General features: G+C 43.4%; 1 protein-coding gene across 1 annotated transcript; it reads left to right on the forward strand.

Moving 5' to 3' along the window:
• The first annotated feature begins 5322 nt into the window (after window positions 1-5322).
• LOC114840030 (CD209 antigen-like protein C) lies at window positions 5323-14429 on the forward strand. The gene is made up of 6 exons (XM_029122965.2): window positions 5323-5641; window positions 9623-9778; window positions 13049-13117; window positions 13426-13580; window positions 13829-13944; window positions 14059-14429. The coding sequence occupies exons 1-6, from the start codon at window positions 5560-5562 to the stop codon at window positions 14249-14251; spliced, it is 771 nt and encodes a 256-aa protein (XP_028978798.2). The 5' UTR covers window positions 5323-5559; the 3' UTR covers window positions 14252-14429.
• The last annotated feature ends 7000 nt before the right edge of the window (window positions 14430-21429 follow it).

The following is a 21429-nucleotide window of genomic DNA, read 5'->3' on the forward strand; positions in this document are numbered from 1 at the left end:
TCAACTCTTTTTAGTTATGCTGAACAATTTAAAAGGAAGGCTCTGCTTCCTTGGTCACCCTTTATGCTGTCAGATGATCTGCAGAGGAAGTTGCCTAAAATGTTGCCACATAATTTTTTGCCTATTCAGTTGACCCCTGTTGAGAAATAATCTCTGAGAATGAATATAGGCCAAGGGTAACTAGGTCAGAAAGGCTTCAACTCTCACTGAATTAGGCTAATTAACAGTAAACGCATTGTAGTTATGTCAGTTCACATAAGTTAGCCTAAAACAAATCAGCACTAACGTGCCCACACCCCTCAAATCAGCGCTTACGTGCCCACAACCCTCAAATCAGTGGTGTGCCAACGCCCCCAACAGAAACAGCTGGTAGCTTACGGAATCTTCCGGGGGCAACCAGCAGGGCCAGCCCTGCCCCTACTCACCTGCCTCCTGTTGGGACCTCTACTGGGGAGGTATTGTGAACTTCATTTCCCAGGGAGCATCGTGGGGCTGAGACCAAAAGCAATGTGGAACCAGAGCAGGCTGAAGATGGAGGAAGATGCTCAGGAGATGGAGGGTTCAGGAGATGCCAAAATTACCCCGGTCAGCACCCATTCTCCACAAACCACCACCAAAGACAAAGCCGACTGCTTTGTCCTTTGCTTTTCATTTCTCCCTCATCCTTCTCTTTTAGTAAATAAAATACCATCCAGGGCCCTGAACACACACCCTTTCCCTGGGTTTCTCCCATTACAAAATGCAGACAGAGTGGCCTGTAATTTTTGTTTTATTAATACTTTTTTAATAACTTCTCTTTGTCTAACATACCATTGCGGTATTCCGTCCATCCATCTTCTTCCGCTTATCCGGGGCCGGGTCGCGGGGGCAGCAGTCTAAGCAGAGATGCCCAGACTTCCTTCTCCCAAGACACTTCCTCCAGCTCTTCCGGGGGGACACTGAGGCGTTCCCAGGCCAGCCGGGAGACATAGTCCCTCCAGCGTGTTCTAGGTTTTCCCATAACGTGCCCACACCCCTCAAATCAGCGCTAACGTGCCCACACCCCTCAAATCAGCGCTAACGTGCCCACAACCCTCAAATCAGCGGTGTGCCAACGCCCCCAACAGAAACAGCTGGTAGCTTACTTAATATTCCAGGGGCGACCACTTTGGTCTTACTTAATTTTCCGGAACCTCTCAACCTCCCGGTGGGACGGGCCCAGAACACCTTCCCAGGAAGGCGTCCAGGAGGCATCCGGAACAGATGCCCAAGCCACCTCAGCTGACCCCTCTCGATGCGGAGGAGCAGCGGCTCTACTCTGAGCTCCTCCCGGGTGACTGAGCTTCTCACCCTATCTCTAAGGGATCGCCCAGCCACCCTGCGGAGAAAGCTCATTTCGGCCGCCTGTATCTGGGATCTTGTACTTTCGGTCATGACCCAAAGCTCATGACCATAGCTGAGAGTAGGAACGTAGATTTCTTCACCACGACAGACCGATACATCGACCGCATTACTGCAGAAGATGCACCGATCCGTCTATCAATCTCCCGTTCCATCCTTCCCTCACTCGTGAACAAGACCCCTAGATACTTAAACTCCTCCACTTGAGGCAGGCACTCTCCACCAACCTGAAGTGGGCAAGCCACCCTTTTCCGACTGAGGACCATGGCCTCGGATATGGAGGTACTGATTCTCATCCCAACCGTTTCACACTCGGCTGCAAACCATCCCAGTGCATGCTGAAGGACCTGGTTTGAAGGGGCCAACACAACAACATCATCCGCAAAAAGCAGAGACGAAATCGTGTGGTCCCCAAACCTGACACCCTCCAGCCCCTGGCTGCGCCTAGAAATTCCCCTGCTGGAGTCTAACATGCACTGGGAACAAGTCTGACTTACTGCCGGCAATGCGAACCAAGCTCCTGCTTCGGTCGTACAGGGACCTGACAGTCCTTAGCAAAGGACCCAGGACCCCATACTCCCGAAGCACCCTCCACAGGATGCCACGAGGGACACAGTCAAATGCCTTCTCCAAATCCACAAAACACATGTGGATTGGTTGGGCAAACTCCCATGAACCCTCCATCACCCTGTGTTCAGTCCAGTGTTCCACGGCCCGGACGAAAACCACATTGTTCCTCCTGAATCCGAGGTTCTACTATCGGCTGTATTCTCCTCTCCAGTACCCTGGCATAGACTTTCCCGGGGAGGCTGAGAAGTGTGATCCCCCTGTAGTTGGAACACACCCTCCGGTCCCCCTTCTTAAAAAGAGGGACCACCACCCCGGTCTGCCATCCCAGAGGCACTGTCCCCGACCGCCACGCGATGTTGCACAGGCGTGTCAACCAAGACAGCCCCACAACATCCAGAGACTTGAGGTACTCAGGGCGGATCTCATCCACCCCCGGTGCCTTGCCACCGAGGAGTTTCTTGACTACCTCTGTGACTTCAGCCCGGGTGATGGACGAGTCCACCTCAGAGCCCTCATCCTCTCCTTCCTCAATGGAAGACGTGACGGCGGGATTGAGGAGATCCTTGAAGTACTTCCACCGCCCGACGACATCCCCAGTTGAGGTCAACAGCTGCCCACCTCTACTGTAAACAGCATTGGTAGGGCACTGTTTCCCTCTCCAGACAGTTTGCCAGAATCTCTTTGAGGCCAGCCAATAGTCCTTCTCCATGGCCTCACCGAACTCCTCCCAGGCCCGAGTTTTTGCCTCCACAACCACCCGGGCTGCAGTCCGCTTGGCCTGTCGGTACCCGTCAGCTGCCTCAGGAGTCCCACAAGCCAACCAGGCCTGATAGGACTCCTTCTTCAGCTTGACGGCATCCCTTACTTCCGGTGTCCACCACCGGGTTCGGGGATTGCCGCCTCGACAGGCACCGGAGACCTTACGGCCACAGCTCCGAGCGGCTGCTTCGACAATGGCGGTGGTGAACATGGTCTACTCGGACTCAATATCTCCAGCCTCCCTCGGGATCCAGTCGAAGCTCTGCCGGAGGTGGGAGTTAAAGATCTCTCTGACAGAAGACAGACGTTCCCAGCAAACCCTTACAGTACGCTTGGGTCTGCCGAGTCTGTCCAGCTTCCTCCCCCGCCCTCGGATCCAACTCACCACCAGGTGGTGATCAGTTGACAGCTCTGCCCCGCTCTTCACCCGAGTGTCCAAGACATACGGCCGCAGGTCAGATGAAACGACAACAAAGTCGATCATCGACCTATGGCCTAGGGTGTCCTGGTGCCACGTCTTTACATGTAATGTCAGATTCATGCAGTCAGCCAGGATCCACAAAACACCAGAGATGGGGACAAGTCACACATGGTCAAGTCCAAGCAAGTCTCAAGTCTTAACCATCAAGTCCCGAGTCAAGTCTCAAGTCACAGTTCAGATAAATCAAGCAAGTCAAGTCAAGGGTTCACCCTAAGCAAGTCAAGTCGAGTCCTTATAAGTTTCAAGTCAAGTCACAGTATTAAAGAGATGAACACACACACACACACACTGTCCTCTGTTTCTGACGTGCGCTCAGTGCGACTCTCGTTTTCAAAATCAAATATTTTTCTCCTCCGCGGTACAATTTTTTGGGGGGACGAAGCGGAGGGATCATGAATCAGCCTGAAGGGGTTGTATTCGCTATAACAACCACCTCACTATACCTTATCCCGCTTATTACATGGCTACCTACCAAATAAATCAATAATTTGACACAAAATGTCAAAAGGAATTTATTGATTTAAAAACGATTGTATTGCTTCCTCTAAAGAAAATAGTATGTTCCGTCTCTGGTTAGAATCCTGCTGCGTCCATAGTAACGCGCTGTGTTTTTCATGGCAATGGTCTGTTATCAAGAAATAACACGCATTCTGCACTGGAATTCAGCCAATCCATGTAATAAGGGCTAATAATAACAACCTTATAAACTAATTATTGTGACTGAAAAACTGCCTAATATGTAATTACGCTGTAATTAATCTTGTCTGTATGAGTAAAAAAAAAACTCTTCGAAATGTTTAGGTGCTAGTAATCACATCGGCGCCTCGGGTTAGCCTTTCATGCAGTAAAGTTAATTGTTATGGTGTAAGCACAATGCTTTTTAGTTTCCACACGCAGTCCACAAACACTTGAAAATGCGCACATACAGACATTATGGCCTACGTGTAATGATATAGATGCCCGCTCATTTTAAGATGCCCATCAATATTAAAATTCAGGCTATGCCACAGTTATAGTCAAATGCCCTTACATCTATTTACCAGACGTATTCAGTAATGATAATGGTCACATTTCTAGAAAAAAAAATATACATAATATGCAACCAAGGCCAAATTATGACAAACAAAAGATTAATTCATTACATTAGTAACTTAATCTTAATAGATCTTAGTGAAACTGAATATAAAGAGATTACTTCCTTACTTTTCCTTCTTAAAATGACGAATGAAATTTGACGTTGCATATTTTGCATCTGGCAAATCTTTTTTTATTCACACGGTCCAGTTCAAAGTCCTTGTATCCAAACGATACTATTTGTGGAGCTCGACTAACGTTACTGTCTGCCATGTTTGGCGCGGTTTGAATTGTGCAGCGTTAAAGGCACATACGCTGATTAGTGGTGCTGATGTCACAACATATAAAATAATTGTATTGCTATTTGTTTATTATAAGTTCAAGTCATTGTCGAGTCTTCCACTTCAAGTCAAGTCAAGTCTCAAGTAACTTGTTCTCAAGTCAAAGTCAAGTCAAGTGTTGAAGTCTAACACTTCCCCGAGTTGGTTTGTTGGAAAGGAGAATAAAACACCAGGAGTCAGGTCAATTATCGTATCGTATATCCGTTTATTACAGAAGCTTCTGGAGACAAGTGTCGCAGCACAATGTCCGAACAGTCATACAGCATTATTTATACTTCAAATACGCCCAAAAGATAGAGGCGTTAAGTTAGCAAAGCAAGTGTGCCATTGGTCCAATTTATGTTCTATACCTTATATGTATAAATGCAGCACAAGCATCCTCTTGCCCTTTGTGGTTTTCTGTCCGTGTGTTCTTAACTCAGCCCTGTTCCAGACTGTGTGTGTGTGTCTTTAACCTGTTTCCTGTTTTGTCAAAGACAGGCTGTCTGCTCTCCTAAGATTTCCTGTTTTCTACTTGTAACATTCCAGTTTCAGCTTTGATACAGACACTTAATATTTTGCTTCATTGGTCACAACAGTTCAACAACTTAATCAATCAGTATATCTACACAAGTCATTTTCATACTTTAATCAAGCAAGTCACAAGTCCTGAAAATTGTGACTTGCGTCAGACTTGAGTCAAGTCATGTGACTCGAGTCCCCCACTTCTGCAAAACACTGCACCCATTTTAATCTGACCACTTTGTGTATGCAATCATTAGGTTCTATGAGGAGAAATAATTCATATCTAGGATTAACAACTGTCATTCCTTTAAATATCTGCTTTCACCGGTGGTTGAATGATAAGACTTTCTTGTTCCTCTGTTGTTTCCTGTTTGATATTGCCAGCAACTTCTCAGTCAACGTGTCAGTGTGATTAATCCTATTTGTTAAGGGCAGCATTTTGCAGAGAAAATGCAGGACGTATCTGATAAAATTTATGTGAATTATAAAGATTCTTTCTCTTTAAGTGGAGGTGACGGCAACGGAAAGAAGGGTGAGATAAATTTCTTTACATAACTCATATTTCAACAAATGTTGTCAAATGACTTCTGAACATTGGTTTAAACTTGGATGTTCTATCTCAGTGGTTCCCAAAGGGGGTGCCGGGACGACAGGCCAGGGGTGTCGTGAAGAATCTCTCTGTCATTGCAACAATGAATTGGCAATTTGTTAGAAGACTTTACTTTTTCCTAAATTAAATATCTGTCAAAATTAAACCTTTTGAATGATTTGGAACAAAACGTATACATCCAGTAGAATAGGCCTATACTGATATTAAACAGGGGTTATGCAAACCCGTTTGCTTTGTTTTTAAAAGTCAGGGTGCCTTGAAAAAACTGGGGGAAAAAACTAGGCAATGTCATCCAATGTCAGCTTTTTGAGAAGTACAAATACTCCCTTCCGGTGCTAATCTCAAACTTCGTGTAGGTTTGCAAAAGCACTTTGTGACAACTGCTGATGTAAAAAGGGCTTAATGAAATATATTCGACTGATAGTGCATGGTTACGTTCAGGTACATTACAATGCGCTACCAAAACGAATAATACATTACGAATTGGCTAAAACGTAACACTATTTCGTTACGAACGCTATTAAAACGTATTATATGTTACAAACGCTACTAAAACATATGATATGTTATGAACGCTACTAAAACATATGATATCTTATGAACGCTACTAAAACGTATCATTATCAAATGTTCTGCCCTCCTATATTTGCCTCATTGCAGATTTAGTATTGCCATTTGTTCTGCATTTGCCTTCATTGCACATCTACACATTCCAGTGGTAATATACATATACTTAATACTTCTGGTTAGATGCAAACTCCATTTCGTTGTACCGTACTTGTACAATTCAATGACATAAAAGTTTAGTCTAAAACGTATCATACATTACAAATTTGCACAAAACGTCCAAGTCGTGTTTCAAATTGGGGATGTTTAGCTCCACAGCCAAGTGTCCTATTGAGGACTCTATACTCTTTGTGTGCCCCTTGGGCATTTCTGTAAATTTTTCTCACATATATCTTTTTTATTTGGGTATCAGTTTGTCTGTGTTGCAGCTAGGGGCATGCTTTTTTGGCATAACAGTTATTCTTCGTTATATTTTTGCACCCTCTTGACACCTTCGTGGACCAAAATGTCCCATTGACTTCCATTAAAAGCTATTTTTTTTAATCTCACTGCCATTAGAGTATAAAACCATGCATTCTGTAATGTAGGCATTTCATTTTGAAGAAAAGTTGTGATATTTGAAATTTTTACTGTATTCCACCACGCACACACAAACAAACATGCAAACACACACACCCACACATGCGCACTCACACATACATGCATGTGTATCAAATTCCATGAGAATAGCAAAGTTGTATGAAGGAAACTCAGCTTATTACAATGATTAAAGCTGGAATGGAAACTGATTTTAAAACATTTTCACATTTTGTGTTTCTCTACTCAATTCATATGTGTCTCTTTAGGAAAATACAGCTCAAGGAATCCCATCACTGCTAATTAATTTAGGCCCGGAAAGGATGCTCAGGCAACAAATTACATTTTGGGTGTCATTTTATTTGGATAGTGAATAGGAAAAAAGTTCAAATCAGAATAATGTCCACTAAATGACGAATAGATCCTAGTGTCTGACAATTTAAATGAACTAAATTAAAAACATATAAAATAAAACAGAAAAAATATACACTAGTGGCAATTTCTATATTCAATACAATGAATAAACATTAGTCCTCTTAACCACGTACTTAAACATAAAATGTTTATTTATTTGGAATGCCACGATCATCTCCTCACTTACTTTGAGGTGACGCACGTGCTTTTCCCCACACGTGTCCTGGTCCGCGTTATTCAGTTCCCGTTCTCTCTAAAGTACATTATATACATTTAAAATGAACATCGGATAACCTTTACCACTGTACCACAATATCCAATTGAATCAATAAACACTCTATCCCTGTAACTGAACGTATGAAAATGAACCCAACTTACGATTTTGCTATTTCTATGTGTGATGATGATAATAATAATAATAACTTATACTTATATAGCGCCTTTCATAATACCCAAGGTCACTTAACAAATGAGGGGGGAGGGGGGACTTGGGGGTTAGGGATCAAAGGACTTATTGAAAAGAAAGGTTTTAAGGTGCTTTTTGAATATGGGCAAGGATGGGGCAGAGCGGATGTGGAGTGGTAGACTGTTCCACAGTTTTGGAGCATTGGCAGAGAAAGCCCTGTCTCCAAAAGTCTGCAATCTGGTACGGGGGGGGGGTGTCCAGTAGGTCTTTGTCAGAGGACCGCAAGGAACGTGACTGTGTGTAGGGGTGGAGTAGTTCTGTGAGGCATTTTAGTGAGAGTCCATGGAGAGATTTGTATGTGAGCAGGAGGATCTTATAGGTGATGCGAGACTTGACTGGCAACCAGTGGAGCTATTTGAAAATGGGAGTAATATGTTGCCAGGGCTTTGTGTGGGTTAGAACCCTGGCAGCAGAGTTCTGGACATACTGGAGTCTGCTGAGGGTCTTGGTGGGCAGTCCAGACAGGACACCATTGCAGTAATCCAGAAGGGAGGTGATAAATGCATGGATGAGTGTCTCGGTTACTGAATGTGTGAGTGAAGGCCGGAGTCGTGAAATATTTCTGAGGTGGTAGAAGGCAGACTTGATGTGGGACCCGGAAGGATATGGTGGTTCACTAACGAAATCCTTAACCATCCATCAACCTTGACCATAAATTGCATCAACAAAACTTCTGAATCTCCTCCTTACGGTAACTGACTGATTAATTTCTGGGCTTCCTTTATCCTTATTTGCGCTGCGTGGTTATGTCATCCTCTTAGTGGCAAAACCTAGAAAATGGTACCAGACGATGATGTTACCCATCTTTTTAAAAAGGACCACAAAAGCCGTTCGGTTTAATTCTTATTAAGTTATGCAAAATCCGTCCCCAGCGATAGGCGCTGGTGATTTGCATTAAGTTGGAAAATCTGAACTATTTCTTTACTTCTCACGGTACATTCACACTATTCGCGATGGGGCCGATGGCTTCATTCATTTCAATAAAGGGAAGCGTGGGGCGCGAATGGCTTGACTTGTTGGCCGATGCGTGGGATCCGTTAGAGGCGAAGAAAAAGTTCAGATTTTCCAACTTTGAATGATCTGCTGCTAATGTCTTGGTGCCAGATACCACAGGACACATTCAGGGGTCTTGTAGAGTCCATGCCTCGGTGGGTCGGTGCTATTTTGGCGGCACGTGGAGGACCAACAGCATATTAGGCAGTTTTTGCTCATCAGTGTATGCATTTGTCAATCAACATGATATATTTTTGTTGTTTGCTTTGCGTGTAGTTAACTTGTGAGCGAGAAGCGTTTTATGCTTTTAACCTCAAGAGATTTGTGGTGTTAGACATGTTGGCTGCATAACCATAACCTGTTTTACTTTTGGCTCACTATATCTAGCTACTGAAGGTTGTAGCCAGTGAAGTTTTAGTTTATTCTCAACTAGTTCTAACAATGGGTTGCCAGTCACTCAGTAAGAGACATTCGCTCTTTTTGGCCGGTTCCGCTCATGCAGTCCGGCAAAAAAACACTGAAGAGGTGCCATTGTTTAGAAAAGTCTATCTACATAACGGCAGGAAGAATAAAACTCCTTACATTACATTTTATAACAATAGAGAGAAAAAAGTATTTCAGCTGACAAGGCTTTAGTGAAAATAGACAGTGTGCTGTTTAATGTTTGTTTTATGTGTGAAAAGTATTTAGCTACACCAAGTGGAGCTAAGCCCCAAATTTATTGTGATACTAGCGACGCCTCTTGTTGCGGTCATGTCTGTTTGGAAGGTCAATTTACATGAGTTAATTCCAAATGTACAGTACAATATTCAAAATGTAAAAGTTTCAATCATGCTCAGAAAAACACGACCAACACTCACGTTAACTATTCACCCTGTTCTTGTTAGGAGACCCAGGCTCCACTCCTCAACATAGAAACCCAGTCTCCTCTCCTCATCCTGGGGCAACAGTCTCTCTCCCCAGACGGATCAAGGTCCTGATGGTTGTTCTCAGTCTCTCCGTGCTCTTTCTTCTCTGTGCTCTGGGTGCTACGTGGAGCCTCTGTGAGTAGATCTTCAGTTTTTTTTTACAGAAACATAAAAACATGTACTTAGCTGTTAGATTCTGTGAAAGAACTGGAGTGATGTGCTCTGTTCTCTTGGTCCTGGTTAACATTCTAGCAGCAGCATTCTGAATGAGCTGCAGCTATTTTAGTCTTATTGTGGAGTCCAGTTAAGAGGCCATTACAGTAATCAACCCTACTAGAGATAAAAGCGTAGATGAGCTTTTCTTTGTCTTTTTGGGACACCAAGCCCTCTGGTTATATTTTTAAGATGATAGAATACTGTTTTGGTGATCGTTTTGATATGCCTGGTGAACGTGAGATCTGAGTCTGTCAGAGAGGTAACATATAGACATTGAACAGAAGCGGTCCAAGAACTGATCCCTGGGGAACTCCACATGTCATAGCCATCCTATCAGATTCATGATTACCAATGGTGACAAAGTAACTTTGGCCATCTAGATAAGATCTGAACCAATCAAGGACTGTCCCGGAGAGTCCTACCCAATTTTCCAGCCTGTCTACAAGTCACGGTTATTTGGAAGCAGGAAACGTGGAGCAGAGTGCAGTTGCTGAAACATCCTTTAACTCCTTCTTTAAGACTGACATGAAACAACCTGGAACTAAGGCAAGTGCCAAACTGAACACAAAACAATGAGCCACAAACGGAGGAAAAAAACAGACAACTGAAATAGGGTCCCCAATCAGAATCGACGAGAGACGGCTGCCTCCAATTGGGGACACTTAACAAAGGAGAGCAGAGATGGCAAGATGCACCTCTATGATCAGGCCCTGACTGTGGTCCCCAGGTGCATGGAGATGCCTAGAGGCCCCCAGCCACGACCTGACAATTCTATGATCTACAGAGTCAAATGGAGCACTGAGATCTACAAACCTTTTTCCAGAAAAGTTGGGACGCTGCATAAAATGTAAAGAAAAACAGAATGCAGTGATGTGCAAATCATTTAAACCCTATATGCAAAATAGTGCAAAGACAACATATCAAACTGAGACATTTTGTAGTCTCTTGAAAAATATATGCCCATTTTGAATTTGCTGCCAGCAACAAGTGGGAACAGAGGCAACAAAAGACTGGAAAAATGTATGTGTAATGGTGAGAAACTAAACCTGGTGGAATATCACACAGCTTATTATGTCAATTGGCAACAGGTCAGTAACATGATTGGGTATTAAAAGATCATTCAAGAGAGGTTGGGTCTGTCAGAAGTGAGGATGGGGAGGGGTTCACCACTCTGTGAAAGACTCTGCGGGCAAATAGTGCAACAATTTAAGAATAAAGTTTCTCAACATAAAATTGCAAAGAGTTTGGGGATCTCATCATCTATGGTACATAATATCATTAAAAGATTAATATCCAGAGAAATCTCAGTATGTAAGGGACAAGGCCAAAAACCAATATTGGATGGCTGTGATCTTCAGGCCCTCATGTTTCTGTAGTGGAAATCACTGCATGGGCTCAGGAACACTTCCGAAAACCACAGTCTGTGAACACAGTACGTCGCTTCATCCACAAATGCAAGTTAAATCTTCATGCAAAGAAGAAACCATGTATGAACAAGATCCAGAACCGCTGGTTCCTTCTCTGGGCCCACATGGCATGGGTGACGTGCACATCTGTGAAGGCACCGTTAATGCATGAACAATATATACAGGTTTTGGGGTAACGTATGCTGCCATCCAGATGACATCCTTTTCAGGGAAGGCTTTGCTTATTTTAGCAAGACAGTGCCAAACCACATTCATCATGTATAACAACAGCATGGTGTTACGGGGGGGGGGGGGGGGTCGCGTATGGGCACAAGCGCACAACACCAGACACAGTCAGAGAAACAAAAAGGGGGTTTCAAAGGTGGCTGGGATGGAAGGACCAGGCCGGAGGGGTTGGGGCTGGGCAGGTAGGTAGGTAGGTGTGTAGGTAGGGTGAGGCAGACAGGACAGGTAGGTAGGTGTGTAGGTAGGGTGAGGCAGACAGGACAGGTAGGTAGGTGTGTAGGTAGGGTGAGGCAGACAGGACAGGTAGGTAGGTGTGTAGGTAGGGTGAGGCAGACAGGACAGGTAGGTAGGTGTGTAGGTAGGGTGAGGCAGACAGGACAGGTAGGTAGGTGTGTAGGTAGGGTGAGGCAGACAGGACAGCGGGTAGGCAGGTGGCTGACAGGCAGAGGTGTTTGGAGGCTGGGTAAAGTGGATCTTAGTAACAGGCAATAAACAGGGTTAGTAGGAAGAAACAACTAAACTGGATGCTCAATCTATGGTTTGGAGAGGCCGGGAACGTTATTACCTAGTAGTGAATAACAACAATCTAGCGCCGGACAGACAGAAACAAGGGTATATATAGGCAGGCTGATGAGGGAATGAATAGCAGGTGGAAACCAGGGTATATATAGGCAGGCTGATGAGGGAATGAATAGCAGGTGGAAACCAGGGTATATATAGGCAGGCTGATGAGGGAATGAATAGCAGGTGGAAACCAGGGTATATATAGGCAGGCTGATGAGGGAATGAATAGCAGGTGGAAACCAGGGTATATATAGGCAGGCTGATGAGGGAATGAATAGCAGGTGGAAACCAGGGTATATATAGGCAGGCTGATGAGGGAATGAATAGCAGGTGTGGAGACTTGAGGGACAGTGGGGGAAAGTCCCACATACATGGACAGACAGGAGAGAGAGAAAGTCTGGCCTGGACTCTGAGGAGGTGGATGCGGAGGGCGTGACACATGGCTCTGTAGGCAAAGAGTCTGGGAGCTGAACTGGCCTAATTGAAAATATTGTACAGTTTTTAATGTAGTACTTGATTATTGATCGTAATGATAAACACCAATGAAGCCATACACCAAGCGTTTGCTTAAGTAAAAAGACTTCTGAACAAAGGAGTCATTCAATTTTACGTCATTCATTCGAACGTATAATGGAGTTATACTTAGTTATTACTGACTCAGGTGAACAAAATCACTCAAGATTTGTTCTTTTTACTGAATGATTTTAAAAGATCCTAGACAGTTAAAGAGTCAAACTTCCCATCACTAAAGAGACAATAACTTCCGGGTGCACACTATGCTGTAGCCATAAAAAGCAAGGTAGGATGTACAGCCAAACAATCAATCAAATTAACTACCAATACTGTGTGGTAAGTTAGGCAGAGAGGATTCTAGAAAGGTTTTTTTACACTGGGGTTTCTGATACTGTATATTGCCAAAATACTCATACTGTGTTTAAAACACTAATGTGTGCTTCCATCTTGTTCTCTACAGACGCCAGTAAGAGCAACCAGTTTGATTCAGTGAAGGCAATTCACAGTAACCTCTCAGCAAGCCTACAGAGTAAGTTGGAAGGGGAAGTGCACAGGCTCTCGCTCCCTCTCCATCTCTGCCGTGCGCGCTCTACACGGTTTGAAGCACAGTCTCTGTCTCGCATGCACGCCCTTGATCACTCGTTCTAAATTCCGGGATATTTTAACTCATTTGCGGGCATCAGGGAGCCGCTATCAATATGCGGGAGATTCCCAGAACTTCCGGGAGACTTGGGATGTCTGCACCTGCAAACGTTTGTGTATGTTAGCTAATACTGAGAGGAGGCCTATTTTGTAATTAACTTAAATGCTTGTATTATTCTCTTTTCTTTCAATCAGATTTCAAATATTGTAAACCCTGTCCTGAGGGCTGGGTGTCTCATGGAGGGAAATGCTACTTCTTCTCCACTGATGAAGTGAACTGGACTCAGAGTCGGGATCACTGTGTCTCTATGGGAGGTCACCTGGTCATCATCAACAGCCAAGAGGAACAGGTGACCAAGAGGAAAGAGACCAGAAAGAAAGAGAATTTAGACACGAAGAATAGATAAAAAATATATCCGTTCATAATACGAAGTATAATCTATAGACCATTGGATTATTGAAAACAATACAGTATGATTTTAAAATCATTAATGCTGTCAAAACTATTCATTTTTTCTATTTTATTTCCAGTTTTGACTATATGTTCCTAAAGTTAATACCTGATTTCTGTTTGCAATCCAACTTGCATTTTCTTCAGACTTTTTTGTATTCAAGCACTAAGAACAAAACACACTGGATCGGACTGAACGACTTGGAGACTGAAGGACGGTGGCTCTGGGTGGACAACAAACCTCTGAGTCAAACTGGAGTGCAGTAAGTGGATTTAAGAATATATATAATATCTACAGATTAAAGACAAAGTAAAGCTTTCAACAGCAATTTTGTGTTACCTCATAAACCATAAATGCATTTATCCTTTCTCCTCAGATTCTGGTTTATTTGGCCAAATGGGGTAAAGAAGGAGCCTGATAACTGGACCAAATATGACCCAGAGGGGGAGGATTGTGCTGCTCTGGGGAATGATGTTGTTGGTACCTATGTGTGGTTTGATGCCTCTTGTAAACAATTGAAGAGATTTGTCTGCGAGACAGATAAAGGCTTAGTCTTCAACCGTGAATGAAACTGCATATTTTTGTCTGAATTAAACAACAAATCATGGAGTTTTCTACAACAAATCAGTGACACTGCGCAGTGACACTGAGGGAGCAGTTAAAGTACAGTTCACCCTGTACATCCCATAACATACAATACACTGTATAATGACAATGTTAAGTTCATTTAATTAAAGCAATGTGGGGGAAATGAGTGCTATTTAATATGAATGCATTTCATACAACATGTGCACTATGCTTTCTGACGGCTTGCTTTCCTTTCCCCAGTAAAATGATCTTTCTAGTATCATCAAATTGAACATTGTAAGATTAGTTCACAGACATAAATTAGTCCCAAGCCTACTACTGAACCAAAATACTATTTTAACTTAAGTAAAATGGTAAAATAATGAGTATTGAACAAGCATTTACACTGAAGACAGTAGGCTGCAGATTTAACTGACAGACAGATCATATCCACATGCTTCTATCATCTATTGAAGTTTAATTAATGTGCTGGCCTGAATTAATTATCCTAGACATTATAGTCATATAAGACACCTAGTTGGGCTTGCCAAAATTGCACTATGGATTCATCATCATCATCATCTTCTTCCGCTTCATCCGGGGCCGGGTCGCGGGGGCAGCAGTCTAAGCAGGGATGCCCAGACTTCCCTCTCCCCAGACACTTCCTCCAGCTCTTCCGGGGGGACACCGAGGCGTTCCCAGGCCAGCCGGGAGACATAGTCCCTCCAGCGTGTCCTAGGTCTTCCCCGGGGTCTCCTCCCGGTGGGACGGGACCGGAACACCTTCCCTGGAAGGCGTTCCGGAGGCATCCGAAACAGATGCCCAAGCCACCTCAGCTGACCCCTCTCGATGTGGAGGAGCAGCGGCTCTACTCCGAGCTCCTCCCGGGTGACCGAGCTTCTCACCCTATCTCTAAGGGAACGCCCAGCCACCCTGCGGAGAAAGCTCATTTCGGCCGCCTGTATCCGGGATCTTGTCCTTTCGGTCATGACCCAAAGCTCATGACCATAGGTGAGAGTAGGAACGTAGATTGACCGGTAAATCGAGAGCTTCGCCTTGCGGCTCAGCTCTTTCTTCACCACGACAGACCGATACATCGACCGCATTACTGCAGAAGCTGCACCGATCCGTCTGTCAATCTCCCGTTCCATCCTTCCCTCACTCGTGAACAAGACCCCTAGATACTTAAACTCCTCCACTTGAGGCAGGCACTCTCCACCAACCTGAAGTGAGCAAGCCACCCTTTTCCGACTGAGGACCATGGCCTCAGATTTGGAGGTACTGATTCTCATCCCCACCGCTTCACACTCGGCTGCAAACCGTCCCAGCGCATGCTGAAGGTCCTGGTTTGAAGAGGCCAACACGACAACATCATCCGCAAAGAGCAGAGACGAAATCGTGTGGTCCCCAAACCTGACACCCTCCGGCCCCTGGCTGCGTCTAGAAATTCTGTCCATAAAAATTATGAACAGAACCGGTGACAAAGGGCAGCCCTGCCGGAGTCCAACATGCACTGGGAACAAGTCTGACTTACTGCCGGCAATGCGGACCAAGCTCCTGCTTCGGTCGTACAGGGACCTGACAGCCCTTAGCAAAGGACCCAGGACCCCATATTCCCGAAGCACTCTCCACAGGATGCCGCGAGGGACACAGTCGAATGCCTTCTCCAAATCCACAAAACACATGTGGATTGGTTGGGCAAACTCCCATGAACCCTCCAACACCCCGTAGAGGGTATAGAGCTGGTCCAGTGTTCCACGGCCCGGACGAAAACCACACTGTTCCTCCTGAATCCGAGGTTCTACTATCGGCCGTATTCTCCTCTCCAGAACCCTGGCATGTAGAAGTATGGATTCAATATACAACAAAACATACAGGGTAAATGTTCGTTTTGCAGCAAGCTATCATACATTAACAGATGATTGTTGTGCCTTCTTTCAGACTATCATTGTAAAGCCTTTAGTATCATCACATTAGCTAGTTATCTAACTTTGCTAGTTAGCTAACGTTGTGTTAATATTGGTTAAACTTGTGCCGGTCCATGGTTATCCAATTCGTTAGGTGACGCTGTCGCGAATAACGAGGGTCCTGAAACAGCGGTCCTGAAACTGCAGCCTCATGCTACTCGCACGGACGAAGTTTGCGGACGGATAACAACCACGGGCAGAAGTTGCTTGTCTGTTTTCTTCAAATGCACAGCTAGCGAAAAAAATAACCTAGATCGACCTTTGACCAAAAACACTGCCTGCAGGTTGTTTTTACATCAAAGGGGAAATTAGGTTGAGGAAAAACGATATAAAAAAAGAAAATATGTACATTCAGCTCTGAATTAGATTGGACACTAGAGGGCAGTGTAACCACTGTTATAAATACTGCTAATCTGGACGTCACAAAATATTTTTACAGTATGCTCAGTATCATTGCTAAGTTATTGTATTCATTCAGTTAATGTTTCAGTGTGAAAAACCTGTGAGATTTTAAACAAATACATGGCTAAAACATTGAGTTAAAACTCTAACAAGCCTGTGTGTACTAATCTCAGGTATATACAGTAATTGTAATAGAATATTCATTTTTTCTGTGTTAATATGAATAATTTTCAGATTTAAATTGTCACAATACTTTTGGTGCTTTGAAATAGGGGGACTGTGTATAAAAAATGGTTGTCATTTCTAAAAGGTGATATGTATACAAATAACCATGTATAAAAGCTGTGAATCTGAGCTTTAACCTCAGTAATTGTGTCCAAAAATAGAAAACAGGATTTCAGTCACAATATGGATGACACTGTACATTCAGTCATTCAGCAGACACTCCAGAACGAGTATGTATCCAGAACGTATCCTGTAGATGTAGTTATACTTCTACATCATATTTCCCCTGTTGTGGTTTAGGTGTAGTTATACTTCTATATTATATTTCTCCTGCTGATGTGATTTAGGTGTAGTTATACTTCTACATCATATTTCTCCAGCATAACACCTTCTTTCTTCTAAAGTGTTCACTTGTTTACTACTTACCACAACTAGAAAAGCACAGGATGGATGAAAGCTGTGGAACAGAGGGATCTTCCTTTACTCCTTATTTCCTCAAACAGTTACTTCCTTTACAATCAGTGGAGAGACTGAAGGACTGAGGGGTGACAAGAAGGAAGGATGGCTGGAAGGAGGGATGATAGGAAGGAGGGATGATAGAAAGGAGGGATAGATGGATGGAGGGATTATATTATTATTATTAGACCTTTATTTCAACTAGGAAAATAGACTGAGACCAAGGTGCATTTACAACTTGGCCCTGTAAAAGAGACCTGTTTACACATGGGTGTTTGAAATGTGTGGCATGACAATTATTGGGTTGTGTTATACTGACTCTTAGATTTCCTAAAATATATGTGGTCTTTAAGATTTTGTACTGGAATCAGACTATATTCACCTATTTGTTGTGTTAGTGCCTAAAACTGTCACATGGTGTGACATGAAGGTTATTGTATATAAAATGACAATGTGGGATACTTTTCTTAAGAAACTCACTTTATCATAATTATTTTTCATTACTTTCTTGAAATCCAGCTTTTCCTTGTGAACATTCATTACATTTTGTATGAATTTTTCTTAACGATTGCGCAAAGTCAGACATCAGTTCTGAATCTTTCAACATATTGTAGATGAATTGGTTATCTGACACAGGACTAGTGAAGGACCATATTTCTAGTGAAGAACACACTAATAAAGAATGGTATCACAATAAATAGTTTACAGTTAAGTCTGCTGAATATTAACTACTGGGAAGTGTTGATGACTCATAACTACCCCTAAATAAATCAGTCATATACCGTAAACAAGGCTAGGTTAGTAATGAGTATGTATGACAAACTAAGGTAAAATAATATGCAACTTTGACTGTGAGAGGTCAGGTAAAATAAGAAAATGAATAGCATTCAGATTAGCAAGGCGTTTAAGGCTTAAGAGTTTTCATGCACTTAGCAAGATTGTGCCTTGTGGTTCTGCGCCAGCATCCAAGGAGCAAAGCCACTGTAACATGGTAACAGATTTAAAAGTAATAGTGACAAAATAATTTATTTATTTTTGGCATTTTAAAGTAAAAAGAGTCACACTAAAAGACCCTGGGAAAGGGTAAGTGGGAGTGCCTAAAATATTAGATGTTTTTGAAAAAATGACAAGAGACAACTCACATTGTAACCCCTCCATGTCCTACTGAGGTGTTTTCCGTACTTCCTGGTTGAACAAGGACCCCTCCTCCCCAAGCACCTAGAAACAATTGCCCGTTTAAATATCATAAAATAGTGTCACACCATATGATATCCATTTCTGGGCCAAAATATTTTTGATCAGAGCTGACTCAAAATATTATGCCTGGACCTGGACTGGATCAAATTCACAAATAGACAAATAGACAAATATAATCTGTGTCAACATTCTGTACTTTATTGAGGAGAGTTGCATTAATTTTCCTTAGATTTATTCAAGTTTAAACTACTTGGGACACCATTTGAGCATTTTCATGTTTGGTTAAATTATTTTGAAAAAGTAAGCAATGAATTTTCAGTATGTTCACATAAAACAGCATGTTCTAAACAATCGAAAAAGAAAAAAAAGACATTAAAACTGAATTGATTTGTGTTTGACGCTCTGAACCACAAAAGGCCCACATCATGTCAAACACCCACATACAGTTTAGGTTCAATGATTAAAAACAAACAAAAAAGAAGGAAGGATGACTGGAAGGAGGGATGATAGGAAGGAAGGATGATAGGAAGGAGGGATGTCTGAAAGCAGGGATGGCTGGAAGGAGGGATGATGAGAAGGAGGGATAACAGGAAGTAGGGATGATAAGAAAGAGGGATGACAGGAAAAAGGGATGACAGGAAGTAGGGATGATAGGAAGGAGGGATGACAGGAAGTAGGGATAAGATGGAGGGATGACAGGAAGGAGGGTGACTTGTCTATATTGTAGAACTAAGGCACTGTTTGAACAGTGAGCATGTGACAAATAGACAAGACAAATCTACTGGATGGCTGGAACGTGATGAAAGGGGAGGCAAAATCCTGCCAGGGACACTTTCTGCTGTTATATAAAGGTACCTAGCAAACAAGCGCAATGAGTAGAATGGCACTGAGCAGAACCCAATGTTCCTAAAAGGAACTTCCTTAGTGTTTTGTAATGAACACCAGGACACAAAATGTCTGACTGCTGGACAAGAACGGTATTGGTGCTGAGATAACCGTTCTACGTACAGGCATCAAACCACCAAGCCAGGGAGGTACAAAAAACAATCCTATTTACAGGTGCATTCAAATACACAGGGGCGTGTGTGTTAAATAGGACCAAGTTGACGACCTGCCAAAACACATAATAATTAGAGCGTGGCAGACATAAGTCCTTGGCGAAGGGAGTGACAAAGTCAGCCATTCAGGGTTAGTGGGAGCCCCGTATCTACCTCGTATCTGGGTGACGACAGTGGAAGCCAAGCCGGGTTCAACAAGAGCCTCTTTCACCACCGCTTGTCATCTGCCCGGGTCAGCTGTTGCTCCAGGGTCGGGGTGAAGGGGTGGAGGAGAGAGAGGGGGGGGGGCATCTGTGAATGGGCAAAACTCTCCTGAGTGATGAATGGCAGCCTATTCTCTTTAGTGCACCACCTTCTGTACGGCGTTCTGGTCAGGACTGGGGTTCTGTAATGGTTTAAGGGGGCTGTTTGGAACGCAAGCCCCTCTACAGCTGCACATCCAATCAGAAAGCTCATGAGTGATCAACTTAACAAGGGATGGATTAAGATGGCGGGTAAGGAGGCTTTCCTTGGGCTTTTTTGTTTGTTTTTGCTTCATCAGTATGTTGGTTGTGCAAAGCAGCTGAAATTGTATTGCTGAATAATGAACTTAGCTGCTGGGATGTGTGCTCTCTGTGAGGATGTGTGCTCTCTGTGAGGATGTGTGCTCTCTGTGAGGATGTGTGCTCTCTGTGAGGATGTGTGTTCTCTGTGAGGATGTGTACTCTCTGTGAGGATATGTGCTCTCTGTGAGGATGTGTGTTCTCTGTGAGTATATTTGCTCTCTGTGAGGATGTGTGTTCTCTGTGAAGATGTGTGCTCTCTGTGAGGATGTGTGCTCTCTGTGAGGATGTGTGCTCTCTGTGAGGATGTGTGCTCTTTGTGAGGATGTGTGTTCTCTGTGAGGATGTGTGTTCTTTGTGAGGATTTGTGTTCTCTGTGAGTATATTTGCTCTCTGTGAGGATGTGTGTTCTCTGTGAGGATGTGTGTTCTCTGTGAGGATGTGTGCTCTCTGTGAGGATGTGTGTTCTCTCTGAGGATGTGTGCTCTCTGTGAGGATGTATGTTCTCTGTGAGGATGTGTGTTCTCTCAGAGGATGTGTGCTCTCTGTGAGGATGTGTGCTCTCTGTGAGGATGTATGTTCTCTGTGAGGATGTGTGTTCTCTCAGAGGATGTGTGTTCTCTGTGAGGATGTGTGCTCTCTGTGAGGATGTGTGTTCTCTGTGAGGATGTGTTTTCTCTGTGAGGATGTGTGCTCTCTGTGAGGATGTGTGCTCTCTGTGAGGATGTGTGTTCTCTGTGAGGATGTGTTTTCTCTGTGAGGATGTGTGTTCTCTGTGAGGATGTGTGCTCTCTGTGAGGATATGTGTTCTCTTTCAAACAGCCCTAGATGTGGCACGTCAATAATGGCGGTTTTATGCGGGACTGATACGGTTAAAAACTCACAGGAAGCAGAGTCCTGACAAACGTACTTTCGGATTCAATGGAGGACTTGTCTGTTTTTTTACATTATTTATTTGTTTTTAGAGCTGCTTTCATCTGAAATAACATAATCCCTTAACTCATGAATCAATTCATAGTTTGTCCTTCAAAGCTCACTTTTATCAACACTTTTTCAGTAGCTCTACAGTGTAGACCTCCTGAATTTTCTGTATCAGAGAAATCGATCTAAAATGATTTAAACATTTTGACATTGTACTAACAATAATATGCCCAGTCATGGGAAATATAAACTGTGTACATGAAAGGACACACATGACTGCTGGTAATCATCTGGGTTTATACTCTTAAGGACGGTTTCCAGGACAAAGATTAAGTTAAGTCGCAAGTACTGAAAAAAAAAAACATTCTCAATGGAGAATCTCATTTGTGAGGGCTTTTTAGCCCAGGGCAAA

Source organism: Esox lucius, chromosome 10, assembly GCF_011004845.1.
Source record: "Esox lucius isolate fEsoLuc1 chromosome 10, fEsoLuc1.pri, whole genome shotgun sequence".
Lineage (NCBI taxonomy): Eukaryota > Metazoa > Chordata > Actinopteri > Esociformes > Esocidae > Esox > Esox lucius.

Bases quoted from the DNA above. Each gene is read 5' to 3' on its own strand.
- LOC114840030 (XM_029122965.2), top strand. From the start codon at position 5,560: ATGCAGGACGTATCTGATAAAATTTATGTGAATTATAAAGATTCTTTC. The intron at 9,779-13,048 runs GTGAGTAGATCT...TGTTCTCTACAG, and splicing joins GGGTGCTACGTGGAGCCTCT to ACGCCAGTAAGAGCAACCAG. The intron at 13,945-14,058 runs GTAAGTGGATTT...CTTTCTCCTCAG, and splicing joins CTGAGTCAAACTGGAGTGCA to ATTCTGGTTTATTTGGCCAA.